Source organism: Crotalus tigris, unplaced genomic scaffold, assembly GCF_016545835.1.
Source record: "Crotalus tigris isolate CLP2741 ecotype Arizona unplaced genomic scaffold, ASM1654583v1 scf7180000019496.3020429, whole genome shotgun sequence".
In the NCBI taxonomy this organism is placed as follows: Eukaryota; Metazoa; Chordata; class Lepidosauria; order Squamata; family Viperidae; genus Crotalus; species Crotalus tigris.
Window position 1 is genome coordinate 2,919,503 of NW_024097566.1, and position 21,793 is coordinate 2,941,295.

General features: G+C 35.6%; 1 protein-coding gene across 4 annotated transcripts in view; it reads left to right on the forward strand.

The window, feature by feature from the left end:
* The window catches only part of LRRIQ1 (leucine rich repeats and IQ motif containing 1), a 130,132-nt gene extending 108,682 nt beyond the window's left edge, over positions 1-21,450 (forward strand). For 2 of the 4 annotated variants that reach the window (XM_039362943.1, XM_039362945.1), the window contains 4 exons: positions 7,007-7,136; positions 8,861-8,921; positions 16,222-16,342; positions 20,417-21,450. In XM_039362943.1, coding sequence (XP_039218877.1) covers positions 7,007-7,136; positions 8,861-8,921; positions 16,222-16,342; positions 20,417-20,550 — 446 coding nt within the window. In that variant the 3' untranslated portion in view covers positions 20,551-21,450. Of the gene's footprint in view, positions 1-5,998; positions 6,458-7,006; positions 7,137-8,860; positions 8,922-16,221; positions 16,343-20,416 lie in introns of those variants that run through there. The other 2 variants (XM_039362944.1, XM_039362946.1) reach the window with 2 other exon arrangements.
* Positions 21,451-21,793: the final 343 nt, after the last annotated feature.

A 21,793-nucleotide genomic window follows, 5' to 3' on the forward strand; every position in this document is an offset into this window, starting at 1 on the left:
TGTGGTATATGACACCTGATCTTTGGTTTGTTTCTGTCTACTCCTTAGATTTTGACAGGGTGTGTCTGAGAATTGAGGCTGGTTTGTGGGCTACTGCAAGGTCATGTTGGTGTAGTAGTCTTGTTGTCATCTCTGAAACATTCTGTATGTTTGGTCTGGTCGTTGTTGTTGTTCCTGTTGTAGTTGTTGTGTTGCTTTGGGTGTTTGTATTGTGTGTGTGTAGGGATCTCCGAATGAAGTTTCATAGGTTCCATTTCTCTCGAAGGCTTTGTATTTCTTCTGCTGATCTGGCTTCCGTGGTGTTGCAATGGGATTCTGCAGCTTTGTTTGTGGCATTTGGGGTGGTTGCTGTGGAAATTGAGGATTTGATCTGTATGTGTTGCCTTCCTGTATACAGATGCTAGAAGTTGGCCGTTGGTGGTTCTGATTACAATGACATCCAAGAATGGCAGTTCGTTGTTATTCTCGGTTTCTATTGTAAATTGGATGTCTGTGAAGACATTGTTGATTCTTTGGTAGGTTTAGTCGACTGGTTGCCCTTGATTATCATGAACCCGTAACCTGGGGTTTATTTGTAGAAGTACAACTTCTTCAATTTTCTGCATGATGACTTCTATGACCAGGCCAGATATAGGAGATCCCATAGGCAATCCCTTCATAGATCTCTCTGTCGAATTTGAAGTAGGTATATATAGGTATTTATATATACCTATCAATCAGATTAGAGAGTATATACACTTACATCAGCAAGAATAAAGGAAGAGATGCAGCAAAATATGAATTCATACCTGTGTTATTCATTCCCAACTTGCTAAAACATAATGAGGCCGGGAATATGCAATTGAACTGGGCCATATCACTCTGACACATATGCTGTTTAACAAAGCCATTTAATTGTAATCAGACTTACCTTTCTATGCAGTTTCTTATACATGTCAAAGTTTTTCTGATCCCTTGGGATAGATTATACTACATTGTTGATAATACTATAAGCAAAAGGCCATTTTCAGTTGTAATAAGATCCCACACCTCAGAAATTTCAAAAGAAATAACCAAGATTAGGATCCAACAATAGATTAAAGTTATGCGTCCTCCTGCTATAATACTTATTTGTTCTTTCAGGCATAGTAATTATTGCTGAAAGTGAAAAACATGTACTGGTGTAAATTTATTTGCCTGAATCATTTGATATCTGTAATACACATATCTTGTTTATATTGTGTATATGTTATACATAGATGTGTAGTAGCTTTATTCTAAGTGTACTCATTTCCCAGTTTACAGTATTGACTTTAAATCATTGTTTATAATGTAATGGTGTAATAAAAAAGATATTGGATAGATGTGATTTTCTTATTTAATTTTTTAGATATATAAACACTTTCCTTAATGTAAACTTTGTTTTCAAAACCTGCAATCACTATGAACAAAGTACAAACCATTTACTTTTATAAGTAAAAAATCTCAATTACTATGCTTTGCTTTCAGACCACAAATAAGATTATTCTGATACCTATCTTCTTTTTTAATGCAATCTCAAACCAGCTGAGTTTTTTGTTGTTGCTGCTATTAAATTAAATATAGATCTAGAAGTTGGCACAGTAATACAAGGCTGTGAAATTCATCCATGTTATAGGAACTGAATAACTACTTTTTTATTAATCTTATCTTGGCAGCAGTAGCATTGATGTTTTTGTGGGTAGTAAATTATTCCTATAAATCAAAAAATTAAATAGCTCTTTAAATTTTATTATGTATATGGTTACCATATATGCACATTTTTATCAGTCCTTCCCCCGTGCCTCTCCTTTGTACAAAGACCTACTTGGATTTTAACTAGTTCAGTTTCAGGAAACATTGTTATACTGAAGTATTCATCTTAGTTGTGTTAATCAATTTTAGAAAATATTCATTATCATGTTTGATACAGATCCTATCATTATATTGAATATACTGAGTTAAGATTAATATATTTATAAAAAGAAAACTGAATTCTGATTCTGTTGATATTATTATCAAAACATCTAGAATTGTGGATTGGTGGTACACTTCTATAACTGTTTATTCAGAATTAAATTCATTGGGAGTTATTCCCAAATCAGTCCATGTAACTAGCCTTGTGGTATTTTGTTTATTTAATTATGTTATTGCATTCTTATTGCATTCTTTGACCAAGCGACAAAATTAGTGGACCAGAGGAATGCTGTGGATATAACCTATTACTTGATAAGATAGAAAAATGTGGGTTAGACAGCATCACCACCAGATGGATTCGTAGCTGGCTGACCGGCCGTACTCAGCATGTGATCCTCAATGGAACTGCATCTACATGGAGGGAAGTGTGTAGTGGAGTGCCACAGGACTCTGTTCTGGGCCCAGTGCTCTTCAACATCTTCATCAATGATTTGGACGAAGGGATAGATGAGGAACTCATCAAATTTGCAGATGACACCAAGTTTGCAGGAATAGCCAACACTCCAGAAGATAGGCTTAAGATACAGGATGATCTGGACAGACTTGAACACTAGGCACTATCTAACAAAATGAATTTCAGTGGTGAAAAATGTAAGGTTCTACATTTAGGCAAGAAAAACCAAATGTACAGGTATAGTATAGGTGGTACCTTGCTCAATAGTAGCAACTATGAGAGGGATCTTGGAGTCCTAGTGGACAATCATTTAAATATGAGCCAGCAGTGTGCTGCAGCTGCCAAAAAAGCCAACACAGTGCTAGGCTGCACAACAGAGGGATAGAATCAAGATCACATAAAGTGTTAATACCACTTTACAATGCCTTGGCAAGGCCACACTTGGAATACTGCATCCAGTTTTGATCACCACAATGTAAAAAAGATGTTGAGACTCTAGAAAGAGTACAGAGAAGAGCAACAAAGATGATCAGGGGACTGGAGACTAAAACATATAAGGAATGGTTGCTGGAATTAAGGAATGGTTGCTGGAATTGGGTATGTCTAGTTTAATGAAGAGAAGGACAAGGGGGACATGATAGCAGTGTTCCAATATCTCAGGGACTGCCACAAAGAAGAGGGAGTCAAGCTATTCTCCAAAGCACCTGAAGGCAGGACAAGAAGCAACAGATGGAAATTAATCAAAGAGAGAAGCAACCTAGAACTAAGGAGAAACTTCCTGACAGTTATAACAATTAACCAGTGGAACAACCTGCCTCCAGAGGTTGTGAATGCTCCAACACTGGAAGTTTTTAAGTAGAGACTGGACAGCCATTTGTCTGAAACGGTATAGGGTTTCCTGCCTGAGCAGGGGGTTGGACTAGATGACCTTCAATGTCGCTTCCAACTTTATTATTATTATTGTTGTTGTTTTGTTGTTTTTTATTGTTAATATTGTTATTATTATTTGCAATACACCTATATTGAGTGTGTTAGAGACTTTTTCTATGGTTAGATGGAGCAGAATGTTTGTAAATGTGGATTGGCATCCTAAGCAGTTGGAGTATAAAGAAAGATTTTATGTCTGTAGACCAAATTCCCAGAGTAGGTTAATCTTTCTGCACTGCTTCTTTTAAATAACTGTAGATCTAAAGAATTGTACCACTATTTGTGTTGATACAATGTTGATTTTAAAAAAGTATTTTTTATAAAGTGAACATATTCCACTGAAGACTATAGAAACCTGAGTAGATGTACATAGGATTGTGGCTTTCTGGTGTAAAAGCTAGCTATGCTATTATTCAATATGGTTAGGGTGCCATCTGAAAATGCTAAATTAAAACATATTTTCTAGGAGCTGCTTGTTTGCTCAAATTTGTCCATTTAGGCCTGTTTTCATAAAATTAACTTCTATATGAGGGAAGATAAAGTATTAAAATTCAAATCTTAACTAACAGTCACACATTCTCTGTTAAGCACATTACTAAATAACAGTCTAGAAGGCTGGATTGGAAACAAATGATTGGGACTTAATTAAGAATATAAGAGGAGGTTATATTGATAATATAGACAGTTAAGTGTCTATTGACTTTGAATAATCAGAAGAAACTCATCAGTCACTATTCTCATTCACTCTTGAACTTCCACATTGCCTATCACTTTTACTCTACTCATTCAATCCCATTATCATGCATCCATTCATATCACCTATCAAAACATTTTCCCCCCTCTGAATTGCATTGAGTCAGAATATTAGTTTTCCCTAATTTTGTCTCTGGTTCTTCCACCATTCACTGGAACACAACATGTAATTGTCATCGAATTACAGATTCTTATTTTCATGCAGATATCAATCAACTTATATTTATTATATATTTTAGCCCTTTAATTTATACATAAAGTTACTGCCTCATTCCCATGAATGTATTTATTCATTCTGCCTGCAAAATCAGATCTTCATAGCTTCATTCATTCATCCCTTTCTCTCAGTTTTATAGACACACATATTTCATGCATTAATTCATATTTACTCCTATTTATTGCTCTTATATTGCTATTTTTATGTGCCATGATCATTATCAGATGGGCACTATAGATCACTAACGCACATGGGCACTATAGATCACTAACGCTTTGGTCAATTGAAGCTTTCACAGAATGTTGTTTTTGTACCAGCCTCAGCTATAACCATGCCATATACAGGATTCCCTGCAATCAGTTTTGGTATATTTTGGTCAATGCACCATAGTCACAATAAAAATCTATTTGCTATAGATTTGATTAAGTCAAATCTTCTTTTGAAATAAAGATATGCTACCCTTATTGCTGCTCCAAAGTCAGCTAATGAGAGTAACCAATTAAAAATGAAATAAGAGTATTCAGATAAGACTAGGAGTAAGAAGAATTATTGAATTTGAAATAATGCCCTGTTTTGAATTCAAAACAGCTGTTTTTTGAAGTTTGAAATGGGCAGCTCTTTGGAATTTGTTCCAAATTCAATATGGGGCCAATATGGCCCCATTTTAAGCTCAGAACACTTCAGAAAAATCAATACAACCAGTTTCAAACTGTAAACAAATATGTCAGAATGCTTTGCACACCATAGTAATTATAATTTTCAGTGTATTTTCAGAATGTTTCTTTACTATTTGTCTAGATTTTTCCAGAATCATTATCAGGGGGGCTGATTTACAGTTCACTGGGTCTTCTTTTGTCCCCTTTTTCAAGCCATAGGTAGGATTTATTCCCCTCCAATTATTTGGGTCTTCATCAGTTTTCCAGAATTTCTCAAAGATTACTATGTTTCCTTATATGTAAAAAACCCCAAACTTTACATATAAACTTTACATAAAACAACTGTTGCTGATAACAAGGAAAAAAGCAATTAAAAATGGCTAAAATATAAAATGTCTTTCTTATTTCTCTTGAGACTTTAAGTTTTAATAGAAGATGCTTTTATTATTATTTTATCAGTTTTAAGAAACAGGTGCTAGGCATGTTACTTGATTTTGAGCAGTGATAAACTATAGTTTATAGTTTTATAGTTCACACTATAAAAAAATCAGGAATTAATCAGGATGTTCATTCCAACACCTTTCACTAAGTGTTTTTACACATTACACAATTAGCCAGAGAATTCAAGCTTCCTGGACTAACAAAAAAAAGAAATAAAGGACATACTCTCCATGTATGCATATATAGGATATAATACCATAAATTCCAGTGTGAATTTCTTCATTCATAATGGAGTTTTACCAGCTGAAGGTAAGTAACTTTTCAGTTATCTCCTGCACTTCTGAAGCAATGTCTGCACAGGAGATTACCTCACTTTTTTCTGGTACTGTATTTGGTTCACACATGTTAGGTATGATGGTTTCTTTCTTCTCATCCTTCTGTTTTACAAATTCATCCTGTTGGGTAGAAGTATAAAATTTGGCTAGGTACTGGTATGTGTTATACCTATTTTCTCCCCCCTTATTTTGTATGTCAGTAAAGAAAAGTATAGCTTGTAAAGTTGTACTGTTACTGCAGCCCATTGTTTATCTCCTACATTCTTGTTCATCACTATTCCAATTCTTTATTTTGATTTAGCTTTGGAAATCACTATAGAAGTGATATGATTCTATGCACAGGCAAATTAAGCAGAAAACAGGAAGACAGATGAATATCTTGGGGCTCAGTGAAAACAGAAGAGAGTGTAGAAGGTGAATAAATGCAACCATTAAGAATTTCATAGGTCTTAAATCTCAGCTGGTTAATATCACCATTAGTGGGGAGCTACCTTTTTTATGATCTGAGGAAAAATCTCTCCGCATCTGTAATATAAATGGAATTATAGAAGTGACATTTGGAAGCTGACTTATTTATGTATTTCTTTTTTTCTATTCTTGTTTATCTTTTATTATTTTTAAAGGAAATAATAAGAGTTTTTATCTAACTAATACATGCACAAGTATCTTTAGAGCAGCGGTTCTCAACCTGTGGGTCGGGACCCCATTTGGGGTCGAACGACCATTTCACGGGGGTCGCCAAACAACGCAGTCCGCCATTTTTTTCCCCTTTTCCTTAGCTGTGCTACTCCCTTTTATTCTATTGGCTTTTGAAAGCCAATAGAATAGACTCTCTTGAATAGAGTCTAATTCTATTGGCTTTCAAAAGCCAATAGGAATTGTCCAGGCTGTCTCTGCCCTGCTGAGCCCGCCAAAAATCCCATTCTGCAAACGGTGCTGCACCAGTTGAGTAGTCCTCGACTTACGACCGGTTGAGTAGTCCTTGACTTACGACCGGTTGGGGGTCGCGGCATTAAAAAGGTTGAGAACCACTGCTTTAGAGCTTTGTGTCTATATGGGGGATCATTCATAAATGGATATTGCAATAAGATAACAAAGAACTTTCATGATCTATTGCAATGTGCTCTACTTGAGGCTGTTCTTGAAGCTACAGCTTGTTCAAAATGCAACAGCACAACCAGTAATGAATACCTCTCAGAGTGCCATTCTGCTTTGGCTGTTACTTGGTTTCCAAATGCAATTCAAAGTGTTGGTTCTTACCTATCAAGCTCTGTATGGCCTGGATACCTAATAAATCTCCCCTCTGCAGGTAAAGGAGAAGAATTTTCTCATTTAGATTTTGCAACAGAGAGGATGCAAAGAAGTAAAGAACGTACATGCCAATGGCTTTATACACAGGTTTGGGATTATGAAGGAGCTAGTCCCAGAACTGAAAAATGGTGAGATCATTGCTTTTAAGTTAAACATTTGGATTTTTCTAATATTGCATGTAACACAAAACCGATCTTAATTATTTTAAAAGAAATACACTTTTCCCCCAAGGGTACTATTGCTGAGTTTGAAATGTGCTCCTGTTAAGAATTAATTTAATAAAAATCTCATCTCATTCTTCCAATTTTTAAGCTATTGCTATGACACACCAGCATAGAGTATCTCTTCAATATAACCATGAACATTTTTCTGAACATTTTTTATGAACAATACAGGACAAAACTGTTTTCCTATAGTTTTTAAATTATGGAATGAATTTAAATAATTGTAATTTAACAGCCAGCCAGATACAATAATGGATGCCACGATATGCTAAAATGTGGCAGGTGACGTTTTTGAACTAAACATGGACTAAGCAGGAGAGTTAACAGCAAAGCGAAGGACTAAATTTGGGAGAAATATAAAGAAAAGTAATTAGGTCAAAAACAGAAATATTTTTATTCTTTAAAAATCCTATAAGTATTCAGGTTTCTATAGTTAAGAAAACACTTTTTCTTTTGATTTCTATTCCTTTTTTTTTTTCTAACTGTTGAATTGTAGTTGTTTTAAATCAGGAAAAAAATACTTTAAGCAAATATGTCCTGGCCTGAAGTATCGTATCTTGTATGTATGTCTTAAAATGAGGCATAGACATTTTTGCTGTGTTCTGTAAAAATGTAGAAAATCAGCTTATAACCTTTTCAACTATATTTTAAATGATAAAAATTAAAAATATTGGTTAATGAAGCATTTAATTTTGAAAAATAATTGTTATGTTTAGGTACTATTTTTCAAAACAAATGTTCTGATTTCTTGTGTTTTCTTACCTGGATGCATATTTTAGATGAGGAAAAAAACACTAAATTAAAACTTTATATTTTTTCATCTTTGCATTTAATTCTTGAAAAAAAAAATTAATTCTTTTCCAAGAATTAAATTTGAATTAAATTATCATTGCATATAATTGCATTTGAATACTTGTTGATGTGCTGTTTTGTTTTTAATCTTTTAAAAACATCTAGAAAATATTTTTTAAAAATGTTATTCCCTTATGCAATTTGAATGGTTTCTAAATTGTAATGAGTTATTTCTGTAGACCTATATTGCACTTAAATGACTATAGGATGTATTAGGATAATATAGATGTTATAATGATTAGGATAATGTAAACGTTATAATGAATTCCATTACTCTGAATATGATGGTAAAGCACTTTATAGAAAAGATTGTGTTTAACAGCTGACAAATCCAAGATTATTGCAGCAGAGGTACACTTTCAATTAATTAATAAATTTGATAAATTTGTAGTTACTCACCTTATGTTTCGAGAATTTTCTTAATGCTTAACTGGTAATATCAAATTACTTATTTGTTCTGGTTAAATTGTTAAAAATATGTGTTTAAAACAAGAGCCAAAATTGTTAATTATATGTTAACATTTGATAACCAATATAAGGAGTTTTACTGTCTAATTCTAAATCTTTTTCTAGATGTAAATTCTACTGATTATTATTAAATTTACTAACTAATAAACAAATGCACTCTTAAGTCAGGAACCAAGAATTGTACAACTATTTTTGTGTGTGCTCAAATAAATCTGTGAGGTTGTTTAACTAGGAAGAGAAGTATATCCCACTTTGGATAAATGTTGGACTGTCAATTACGTTCTGCCTATTTTCTAATCACTATATAGCAAGCATTTCTTACCTGAGATAGATCCAGAAGTTCTCAAGGGAGGAAGAGTTCAGCTTGTGGTAAGATACTTTTTCCATTATAAAATGATAATAATATGCAATAAATGATTGAGGCTGTAATCCTGTGCATGCTTATCAGCACTAGTAACAATAAATACTTCTAAATGAAGATGTGTAGGACTATATTGTAACAATTCTGAAATATGTATTAAATGCTTAGATTCTAATTTCTGTAATTTTACAACTTTTTACAATGTTTAAGGCTCTAGTCACTTTGTCACCGTTTATTAAATTTTAAATTTATATAAAGTTTCGTTTCTGATTTCAGGAAGACATAGTGAAATGTCCTATCATAGCTGTCAGGCTTCTAGGGTAATAAAAAATGAGAGAGCATTTATGAATGTCAGCAAAAAAATGCATAAGCAGTAGCTTATATTTTTTCAGTTTGTTTATGCTTATACTTCTTAAAACTCCTTGGGAAAAATTAAATTTACTGGCTTCTGAAAGAAGACACTTGATAAAAAAAATACATACATTTGGGAGCTATTTGCACAATTTAATTTTCATATTTCATTTATTATCTATGGAGTCCTAGGATAGAACATTGTAAAAATCTCCAAGAAGTGCAAAATAAGAATATGAAACTGAGTGGGGGGGAAGGAAAGATTTGTTTCAGACAGCACAGCAATAAAGGAGCCTCTGCAGAGCAAATATATCATGCTGCTCATCCATTTGCATTTTAAATCCTGATTGCAACTACCATGTTTCCCTGAAAGTAAACCTGCCCACGAAAGTAAGCCTTAGCTGATTTTTGAGGGGTGAGCCTAATATAAGCCCTCCCCCAAAAGTAAGCCCTACTTAAGGGCCTGCAGGGACAGCCTGCCACTGATTCTGTCTGGTTTCACCATAGACACAAGGTAAGGGGAAGAAATCTGCCAGTGCCTCTGTAACAAGGCGAACCCGAGGGGAGAGGGGGGATTTGACCCATGGTACCAGTATACTGGGTCCTTACCACCGCCGGTTTGTTCCGCAGTCTCATGGCAGTGGCATTGGCGAACACATGAGGCAGCAAACGGCTGGTTTCAGTGCGATGCAGCCGTTTACTGCCTCACACGTCGTGCTCAATGCCACTGCCATGAGGCCGGGCAGATCTTACCCCCTTCTGACCCATGTGCCGTTATACTGGTTCCTTACCACAGCCCGGCTTGTTCTGTGGCCTCATGGCAGCAGCATTGGGCAGGAGGAGGCAAACAGCTGGTTTCAGCACAACGTGGCTGTTTGCCGCTGGCCATGACCATTTGCTGCCTTGTGTGTCGCACCCAATTCCACTGCCAGGCCTACCGTACATTAACTCTAACCCCCACTGCAGCCTCATGGCAGCAGCATTGGGCAGGAGGCAGCAAATGGCCAGTTTTGGCGTGATGCGGCCATTTGCCACCTCATGCATCATGCCCAATGCCGCTGCCAGGACTACCATATATTAACTCTAACCCCCCCACTGCCCCCCAACCCTAACAAGAGATGGGAAGCCCTGGGGAAAAACTGCTTTGGAAACAAACGGGAAAAGTTTTTCTGTTTTTTCCCCCAGGGCTTCCCATCTCCTGTTATGGTTGGGGGCAGTGGGAGTTAGAGTTAACATACCGTAGGCCTGGCTATGGCCTTGCATGAGTCAGATGGGAGGGGAATCTGCCAGGCTTCATGACCGTGCCATTGGTGAGCGCAATGCAGCTTGGCTGAAAGTGGCTGTGGAACAAGTGGGGCAGGTTCTCCCTTCACCTGCCCATTTTCTTCTCTGTCACTTCTGAGTCAGACTTCACAGCTCTGCCTACAGAGCCACCAAAGCGGGAGGTCAAGCACCGGAGACTCAGGGAGGGAGGGTGGTGAAGCAGGTGGGCATCCTGCCATCAGCACCCATGCTGGCTGCCCCTTCCCTGTTGAGCCGAAGAGCTTGGCACACCATCCCCCAGATGCCCTCACTCCCCCCAGAAATTGCGTTTCTTTCCTTACCTGACTCCCAGTCCTGTGCCATTTCTCCTTTGCAATCCACTGCCACCGCAGGCAAAGAAACAAAAGGATTTTTTTTTTGGGGGGGGGGGAAAGTCACTCAATCAATTCCAACTTCACAAGATTTTTTTTTTCATGAGAAGTTGGAATTTTTTCCCCCAAAAATAACTTCATTTCCCTACATGCGGCAGCAGCAAATCATGAATGAGAAACTGGGATCTGGGAGTCAGGTAAGGAAAGAAATGCAATTCCTGGGGGGAGCAAGGGCATCTGGGAGGTGGTGTGCCAAGCTGTCCGGCTCCATGGAGAAAGGGCAGCTGGCATGGGTGCTGATGGCAGGATGCCCATCTGCTTCACCACCCTCCCTTGCCAAGCCTCCGGCACTCCACCTGCCGCTTTGGTGGCTCTGTCAGAGAAGAGAATGGACAGGCAAGAGGGGAACCTTCCCCACTTGTTCCGCAGCTGCTTTTAGCTGAGCCACGTTGCGCTCATCAATGGCCTGGCTGCCTGCTTCACCACCACCCCTCCACAAGCCTCCGGCACTCCACCTGCCACTTTGATCGGCCTGGCAGCCCCCATCTCAACACCCTACTGGCTATCACCCAGTATGGCTGCCCCCAGGCTGCCGGGGCTGGCATGGCACAGGAAGGGCATGCATCCTGCTCTCCTACCTGTGCCGGTACCGTACCTGGTCCTTCACCATGCTCTCACCACCGAATTGCTTCTCCACCCCATGTACAGGCCCTGCCCCACCCTCGCACGCTCCCACTCATGGCCTACTACTGTAGTAGCAGCAAAAAGTAAGCCCTCCCCAAAAGTAAATCCTAGTGCTTACTTCAGAGCCCAAAAGAAAGTAAGACAAGGTCTTACTTTCAGGGAAACATGGTAAGAATACAGATAGTCCTCAACTTATGACTGTAATTGAAACTAGAATTACAGTCGTAAAACATTGCAGTCATTAAGCGGGTCACCACATGGCCAGGTCCAATTTCAGAACTTTTTTTGCAGCGAAATTGTAAGTAAACACTGAAAACCAGCAAAACAAATGCAGAAGATTGTGATCATTATGCAAAGGGCATAAATGTGAGCCAGTTGACAAGCATGCAAAATGCAATCACATGACCACAGGGGGGATGCAGACATTATAACTTAGAAACCGGATCATAAGTATCTTTAGGTGGAGCTCCATCATAACTTTGAATGGTCTCTAAGCTACTGGTCATTAAGCAAGGACTACCTACACTGAATTGGAAAATTTGTATATGTGTATTTATTCACATTCATGTTTGCACAAACACTTTAGAGTCAAAGAGGGAGTCTTGACTTCTGACTTGCTGGGCACTTTTCTTAAACCTTGCTCATGGCAAAATAATGATTTTTTTGTTGTTGTTTTAATGCTATACAGGTAATTCTCAAGAAACAATAGGCCACTTAATGATGGTTTAAAGTTGTGACCAACTTCTCAAAACTATATGCAACCCTATTTAAAAGTTACGACAGCTACAGTGCCACCCCCCCCCCATGCTTCTCTTCCCCCCATCCCTCCTGCAGTGCTCAGGCCTGGTCCCCATGCCTCCTGGAAGCAGCCGCCATTTTCATGGCCCCAGCAGTTCCTTGCTGAAATGGCAACTGCTTTCAGAGCTTTCTGCTAGCCAGCAGGAGGCTGCAAAGCTCACCTGCCTTTTGTATGGGCTTGGGAGGCCAGCCCTTGCATAAAATGCCACTTCAGGACAAGCTTTCCACCCAGCTAAAACTAAACTCTCTCTTTGGTCTCCAATCTGTATCACTTTTAAAAACCTTACCTCCATGCTGAAGAGTAGAGGAACAAAGCAAGCAAGGAATTAAAATCTTTCTACAACTTTTTCCCCTAAAGAAAAAAAAATAATCTCTTAAAAGTTGTGCAACAAAATGGAAGACTTTGCAAGTTTTAGCTGTCTGCCTGACTGCCTATAGAGGGCAGTCTATAGTCTCTAGCCCAGTGGTTCTCAATTTGGGGTCGAACGACTATTTCACAGGGGTCGCCAAACAATGCAGTCCGCCATTTTTTTCCCCTTTTCCTTAGCTGTGCTACTCCCTTTTATTCTATTGGCTTTTGAAAGCCAATAGAATAGACTCTCTTGAATAGAGTCTAATTCTATTGGCTTTCAAAAGCCAATAGGAATTGTTCAGGCTGTCTCTGCCCTGCTGAGCCCGCCAAAAATCCCATTCTGCAAACAGTGCTGCACCAGTTGAGTAGTCCTCGACTTACGACCGGTTGACTAGTCCTCGACTTACGACCAGTTGGGGATCGCGGCATTAAAAAGGTTGAGAACCACTGCTTTAGAGCTCTGTGTCTATATGGGGGATCATTCATAAATGGATATTGCAATAAGATAACAGTCCACAACACAGCCCATCATCTATCTCCAGTCTACAACACAGCCCATCATCTATCTCCAGTCTACAACACAGCCCATCTATCTCCAGTCTACAACACAATTCTCTCAGCAGTTCCAAGAAGGCTCCACACCCATTTGCACCACTCAGGTGACCCTGAGGACCACAGACAAACCTCCAAGTGGCCTCAGTGACTCTCTAAAGGTGCTGCACCAGTTGAGTAGTCCTCGACTTACGACTGGTTGGGGGTCGCGGCATTAAAAAGGTTGAGAACCACTGCTCTAGCCTTTAAGTCCTAGCTGGTTCTACAGGGAGTCAAAAGGATAGCTAAAGCTTGCAAAGACCCAGCATCCTCCATTTTTTTGCACAAGTTGGAGATTAAGGTGTTTTTTTTCAATTTCAAGGGGAAAAGGTGCAGAAAGATTTTATTTCCTTGCTCACTTTGTTCCTCTACACTGTGTGTGTGTGCGTGTGTGTGTGTGTGTGTGTGTGTAAGGAAACTTGGAGGCCGGCCAAAGAGCTGTCTGCAAATATACAGTATTGGCAGTCGGAGCTCATCTTAAGAACCTCAGTCCTAGGCATTCATATCTAGTGGGGCTGACATCAGTCTTGCAAGTCTGATTTTGCTATACCTTTTCCCCTTCTTATATCTGTGTGCAGTGCTTTTTTTGTAAAAAAAAGAAAAAGAAAGGTGCCGGAAATCACACACTTCATACAACCCGCCTTGCCTACCCTACAAGGTTCCAATCAAAGAAATTGCTGGAACTCCGTTCTGGGTGTTCTATGACAAAAAAAGCCCTGTCTGTGTGTATTAGGAAATATCTGAGCCATCTCCACATATTTTATGCTTGCTCAAGACATGCTTTTACCTTGTTGCTTTGGTAATAGTTCTCTCCTATCTCTGTCAAGGTCATCCTTTCTCTCCTCAGAAAGTCACTGGCCAAAAGCTACCCATTTGTCTCCTGTACTTAAAATGGGATTAGAACACATAGTCTCCTGACTTCTTGCATAGTGGCTTTTGCCACTACATCAAACTGGCCCTCAAAATAGATATAACCAACCATATACTCCTTGCAAACATTTATTGAAAAACCAGCAACAAGCAAAACCCATCTCCAATTCCTACCACCTTGGTTGATATGTAATGCTGGGTCTTTGACCCTAACAAAGTTGCATAATTACAAGTGGTCCATTGTGATTATTCAGAGTTAATCACTTATGACTATGTAATCTGGTCATACTCGGTTGTAACTATTTTTGATCCAGTTTAATTCCACAACAAGGAATAAAATAATAAACAAACAAAACAAAACTGCCTGAGAGGCTAATTAATCCATAAAATTGGATTAGGAAATGAATTTTGGATTACAATCTAAATGGTAACAGTTCAGAAGATTGGTTTGTTCAGGTACCCAAATAGCTGAAAGCCACTTTACTAAAATTGTTTCATTAAGCCAGTGAGACACTACTCTCACCACATGCGTTTTTCTTATTTAGCTAAAATATGTACACAGTATAATGGATTTTCAAAGCTCAATATGTTACCAAATAAAACTATAAAAATAAATTAAAAACAGTTATCAAAATAATAGCAGCAGAATACAGGAATAGTATCCACATAGCAGTGGTCAGTTTCTGTAGCAAGTCACAAAAACAATGTATCTTCAAATCTAATAAAAGATGATTCCACTGTCAAAGAATAATTTGAAGAAAAATGTTGTTAATGATAAGAATTGTCTTATGGAACTTAAGCAATGGGTCTGCACAATTAGGAAACATTATCCCTAAAGTGTGAGGTTGCAAACTGTTAAGAACTTAAATGAATGAATGAATGAATAACTCGAATGAATGAATGAATAAATAAATAAATATTTTTAACTTTGAACTGTTTTCTGAGAACAGATTAAATGTGTTTTCAAAATTAGTCTTTTTGAAAAAACTTATTGGCAGTATTGAAATATTCAGGTACAGTTACACACTTAGAGATCAACATAATAAGATCCCTCTCCTTCATCAAATTACTTTTTTACAGTACCTTGAGCTGGAGATGTAGTTGGGGGTGGGGAGGTTCATTATCGAATTAGGTCAGCAGGGCTTAAAATAGACACAAATATACATCAATATTATATCTATATATATGAATATACTGTAGATATATATTGATATATCAATACCATTCTCATGTACATTTTATGGTAGCACTGACTTTGCCATAAATATTAATCCATATGCAAACTGATATTTATATCTGTATATACACACAGATTTCAAATATTACAGTTACCTTTAAATATTATATTACATTTGAAAGTCATACAGGGCTTTTTGTAGAAATCAAACTAATATACATGTTTTAGCTTCAAAAGATATGATCCTTATGTGAAAGTAATTCTTCTTTTACTTAGAAATATAAATTTGCTTATAGTTGAAGTACATGTATGCCCATAATTCTATAATCTAAATATCTATATATCATCTATATCTACATCTATATCTATATCAATCTGTTGGAATTTAGTTATATAGTAAAGCTGAAATAACTTAAACCACCATAGAATTGATAAAACAGATACTACATAGGATTAAGTGGACATATGACAACAAAAATCAGATATAACATTTCTGGCATTCAACTCCAACTTTAAATTACAGACTGCCCAGTAAATGATCTTAAGCTGTTTAAGGTTTCATCAGTTGTCTGCAAGATTTATTTTCTTCAAAATTACAGTACTAAAATGTTGTCTTTTGTTGCTGCACTGATTCTGATCACAAACCACAATTTTAAGATCGCCTCCCATTTACCAAAATGCTTTGACATAGTGCATTTGTTCAGAATGGGCAGCAATAAAGGATTGTGGGATCATTCTGAAGAAGATTGTTTGACAGAGCTGGCTTGTTTATTTGAGAGTAATGTGAGCTGCATTCAGAAAATGTCATATTTTGTTTCTTGATTGTGTACATTCTCTCTCACTGATTCCAGACAAGCCCTGTAAGGAGAGAAGATACGGATTTAGAGCTTGTTTCCCTGACCAGTGGAAGTACTTTGACTCAGAACAGAGAAAAAAATAATCAGCCACACAGACACTCTGCAGAATCTTTAAGTAAGCTGTTTTTTTTTTCTTTTTAATAATAGATAAAATTCAAATCACCTGATTGATTTCCATATTACAATTGTTTTTAGTAGTGTGGTCAAGTTTTTGCTTTGGATTCTGTTCTTCTTTGAAATGCTATTCGACTCATATGTTATGTTATAGGGTATATAAAACTATATATGGGCACATTTAAATGTATAGACTTAAACAAGTTTTTATTTCTGCATTTCTCTAGCTTGTGTTAACTAATTAAATGTATCTAGAAAAAAGGGGAAATCTTTGTATATTTAAGTTTATATGTGCATATATATTGCCTTATAAATTCAATCATGTGAAAAATTAGAGTCATCAACAATTTTGTTTAATTTGAAAACTATAATTTAATTACTTATTCCTGTATGCCTTACGAAACCCTTAATATTTAATTTCCTAAGGCAGGTACTTATCTCATTTTTAAGTCACAGTCCTAAAACCATTTTCTTTTTGGTAGCTTTCATTTAATGCTTGCTTTAAATGATTTAAATAATTATTATTTATGATTTTTTTATAATTGTAATTTCTACAGAATGTAATGAAATAGCAGCTGCAACAAATTTATATTCTATTCTTTTTCTAAACTTCCTATAATTTTGATTATAGGGCCCAAACAATTACATTAGGAGCACTGGAGAGCATGCATTAACCATGTGATTTTATTTCAAATTACACACAGAACCACACACTATTGGAATGATTAGCCTATTACTTCAAAAGAAATCATTTGGAGATAATTGCTAATAAATATAAATTTAGATCCTTTGTTTGGAGCTATCCTAAATGTTTAAAGACTATTTCCTAAGTACATTGCTGGTAAGTCTTGAGAACCAGAGTGGATTTCCTTCTGAGAAATTATGGCAAGGATTACACTATATGGAACAGTACTTTCCAAAATACTTTCATAATAATACTTTCATAAGAATATAAAACACTATAGTACTTTGTTTTACTCCTACACTGTTAGGTAATTACAGTTATTATCAATGCAAGCAGTACTTATTTTACTTGGATCAATAGAAAACTTATATACATTATCTTAAATGAAACATACTGAAGTTTTGGGTGTTCAAATTCTTCTCTTTTTAAAAAATAAGTCTAGTATCATCATCATCAAAATTATGCTTTGTTACCAACAGAAAGAATGATCACCTGTCGATATCTTCTGTTTTCTTATGAAGCATTAAAAGCAATTCCAATACTCGAGTAACTTGTGTAAGGAGTAAACTCTATTACTTCCCTATTGTAATTTAAACTGGTACTGTATTTTGGAAGTAGAGAAAATAGAATAGATGCATAATATAGATTGAAACTGTAGATAGTGGGTATTTTAAATATATATATGTATTAATAGAATTGCAAAGAAGAACTAAACATTTCATGCTTTCAACCCAAAAAAGCTATTTTTATCCCTTTGTCTAACCAGAATCCATATCAATACTAATATAAAATTTTAAATGAAATCCAGTAGGCTTTTCTCCTTTCAGAGTGAGACTAGACTAAATAGGAGTTGTTGGGAACATAACTGTGCTCTTCCCCAATTATCTTTCATTTCAGTATCATTTTTGGATATGTCTTCATGAGTTATGTCTTGTGGTTTCAGATTTATATGGTTATCTTTTAGCTCTTGACAACAGATGTTCGTGTTTGTTTTTTCTTTTGTAAATGGAAAATAGTTCTACTTTATCCAGATGATAGGAAGTAATTAGTGTTAATAGATGGACAAAGAAACAATTCATAACTGTATAATATTTGTAACAGGTAGCAATATGTAATGACAAATATGGAATTCATATCTTATGCAGAAATAGTAGCCTTAGGGTTTTTTAAGACTAAGTTCTTTCATAAGAAAATATCATTTTCAAAATCTCCAATGAAGTTCCTTCCTTTTTTAACATTTGAAATTTGAAATTATGCCTTAAAATAAAGAATCTAACTCAATTATATTTTCTCACTTGGCATAATTAGAAACCTCATCAAAGACATTACTCAGTATCAGCATTTTACATTAGTGATCAGCTCTTTATATGTAGTTTCCTGTGTGGTTCTTATAATTTCTATGCAGAGTTTGTTGCATATCCAGAGTTGTTCCGACTGATATTCTACTGCATTGTACACATTTTCAGTGCTTTAGGATTAATTTTAATGCTTCTTTGTATTAGCAGAGCTTTAACTGACCAACAGGCAATGGCTAAAACCCACCAAGAGTTAGCAGCAGTGTTAAAAATTCTAGAAAATAGAATCTGTTTGGGGCTTAGTTACTTGGAAAACTTCTACTTCCATAAGTAGACTTACGGCATTTACAGACATGTAGTTCAGCTACTTATAAAGATGAAAACCAGGTATTGAGTGTTGTTGCTTGCAGCTTTTGCATATCAAGTTTCTTTTAAATGTAACATGGGAAGAAGATATTCATAGGGATGTAGTTTGGAAACCAAATATATTTGGTATCTCTGGAAAACTCTCTCTTCACGTGGCAAATTCATTTCTATCTGATTGTAGTTTTTTCAATTAAAACAAATGGAATGAGAAGGTGACATGCGGTAATCTTAGACGCTATCTTTGTTTATAATAATGCTTTTGGATGGCTCACTAAGCAATAGTTGTTGTCTCTCTATTCTGCAAATCGTCCTCTCCTAGCAAACAGTTTTCTCAAGTAGACACACTGAAAAGCATGGAGAAGAATGAGGAGAAAAAGAAATAGTAATTATTATGAGTAGACCCAATAGATACTGAAAGACAGACAAACAGGTGTACAGTATATGCCAGTTTGGAGGCCTGACTATAGAATACTGCAGCTAGAATGGCCTAAAAAATACAATAGCTATCAAACTACATACATTGACTTTTTCTATTTTCTAATTTTTCTATTGTCCTCTGCTGCAGCTTTCTACAGTCATCCATATTTAATTGATATTCTGCCTGAAAAGGTAAGGCTGGCTGGCTGGCTGGCCGGTCTGAGGAAGGGAAATTACAATAAACAGTTGTGTGCTAAGTAGAAGTTATTTAGTATCATAAGAGAGAAAAATACTGATGACATTGTTGCTTGCTCATCAAGATCTTTATCTCTTAAACTGAAACTTTGAATACCATCTCAAAATATTTTACTTGAAGTCTAATATATATTAATTGATCATGGTTTTCAAGCTGAATTCCTGTTCTATGATCAATAAATCATATTCAAGGTATGGCGTAGAACTGGAATATGCTAACCTTACCAGAAACAAAGCTTTAGTAAACTTGGAGTGCATTCAATGATATGTATATACATAGATACATATAGAAGCCCAAACTCCATAGCTTTAGTGCAAAGCAATATTATGCCAGTGGGATAATGCTTACAGCAGCAACAGACCACAATAACACTTTCCTCACCAGTGTCTTCATCCACAACATCTCTACTGACACTTGGAGTTTTTTCCCACCAAAGAGAAAAGAATCATTTACTTTAGACCTGTAAACCTAAATGTAGAAAATCTCAATTTGATATCTATCCACCTGTTTTATGTACTATTTCTTACTCATATTACCTTGAATTTTCTTGATGGATTAAAAAATGCCCAAATCTGTGAAAATGAGATGCAAGAAATAATTGTAGGGAAATTACAAAAAAAGGGATAAAATATTTTTAAAGACCATAAATTATATATTTGTTTAATTTTTCAGTTTCTTTATGTTAAATTAATTCTGAACATTTTGAGTTCCACTAAAACTATCAAAAAAATCATGTTTTGGGAAGTAGCAGGTAAATGATTAAAAATATCAAGGCAATTTATATAGGATTAAATAATTGTTTAAAGGAAATATATTTATGCTCTTATGTGAAAGATTGTTCAGTATTGTGTTGCAATTATAGTCAATATTTACAAATCAGCATTTGTTTTATAATCAATTAGTGATTTAAATGTAGTTTGGATACAGTATCCTTATGAAATCTTATTGAGTAACAAAATCAAAGCATCCTGGGAAGTTGCTGTTTTCCCATTAAACTTAAAGAAAGATGACTGGATTCAAGCAAAGTCATTTTATCAACATTTTCTGTTTCTGTAGAAAAAGATACACCTTCACCTGAGAAATCACAACTGAGCCCTGCCCACAAAGAACGGATATCCTTTCGAGACCATCCAGTTCAACTCAGCGCTGGATGGGGAAGTGGCAAAAAGAAAACAAAATTATTGAAATAGTAATTGACCCTCAACATTTAAATCTAAATGTAATTTCTTCTCAGTTGGCGTATGAATTATCATCATGTTTTAATGTCCCAGATGGAAAGAACTGAAATATTGTGTGTGCTCTATTTAATTTTACTCTGTGTGATTTTCCAACTTTTCATTTTTTGGCAAAGAAGTTTTATAAATGTTAAATAAAATTTGTTACTGAAATTTATTTTTGCAAAGCAATTTAAACTTCAAAAACATATCTGCAATTATAAATAAGTGATACATAAATGGTGGAATAAATTTGGAAGAAAACATACAATAATGGATATATGATTTTATTGTAATGTATAGTTGAAATGGCTTGAATAAAATACTTATATTTAGACATATTTGTTATATATCAGTAAACAAAGTAGTTAAACATGGTCCCCAAGTCTAGATATTTTGCTTGGCTATTGTGTAAACTGCAATATATGTTAGGAATATGTATTTGTAAAGAATAAAATATGAAGTTGTCATATCTCTCCACACATATGAATGCTATAAATAAATTTTGTGTACAGAACTTTTCAGAAAGTACTCATAGTACAACACAGTTAGATAAGATTGAATGAGTGTATACTTACAACGCATTTAAATTCAGCAATGATAAGTTTTATTTCATATTGCTAAATTATGTGCATCATTCTGTGGTATTCTGGCAGTCTTTTTATTCTCCAGAAATAAACTGTTATCCATTAAAAACTATAAAATTATTTTGGTCTACTCTAATGATTATTTGTATTTGTTAAAATCTTGGTTTTCAATCTCATAATAGTTTTTTCCACTTCCATGAAATTATTCTAACTGAAGCAATATGTTAGTGCATCAGAAATTAGTGATAGAAACTGAAGTGGGGATAATTACAATAATCACTATCATCTATATTTGCTTATATATAATTGCATTCCACATTCAAAATTACTATCAAAATGAAAAAGTAAGGACTACCAAAGATTCTGATCAATAAAACAAGCATGATATTTATATACAATATTATGGCTGTATGTAAATCCTATTATACATTCCTTGACATACTAAAATTCCCATCATATTTTCTGTTTACATTAGTGTCTTCAAATTAATATAAATTGAATATATTTTAGAACATTGCAAGAAAGCGACAATAGAAGTAATAATGGGGATTAGATACGTTATGGGTGAGTTATAGAAAAATATGCAATCACTTCCCAGCAACTTACCAATTTGAAAATTATTTGTGTGGAAT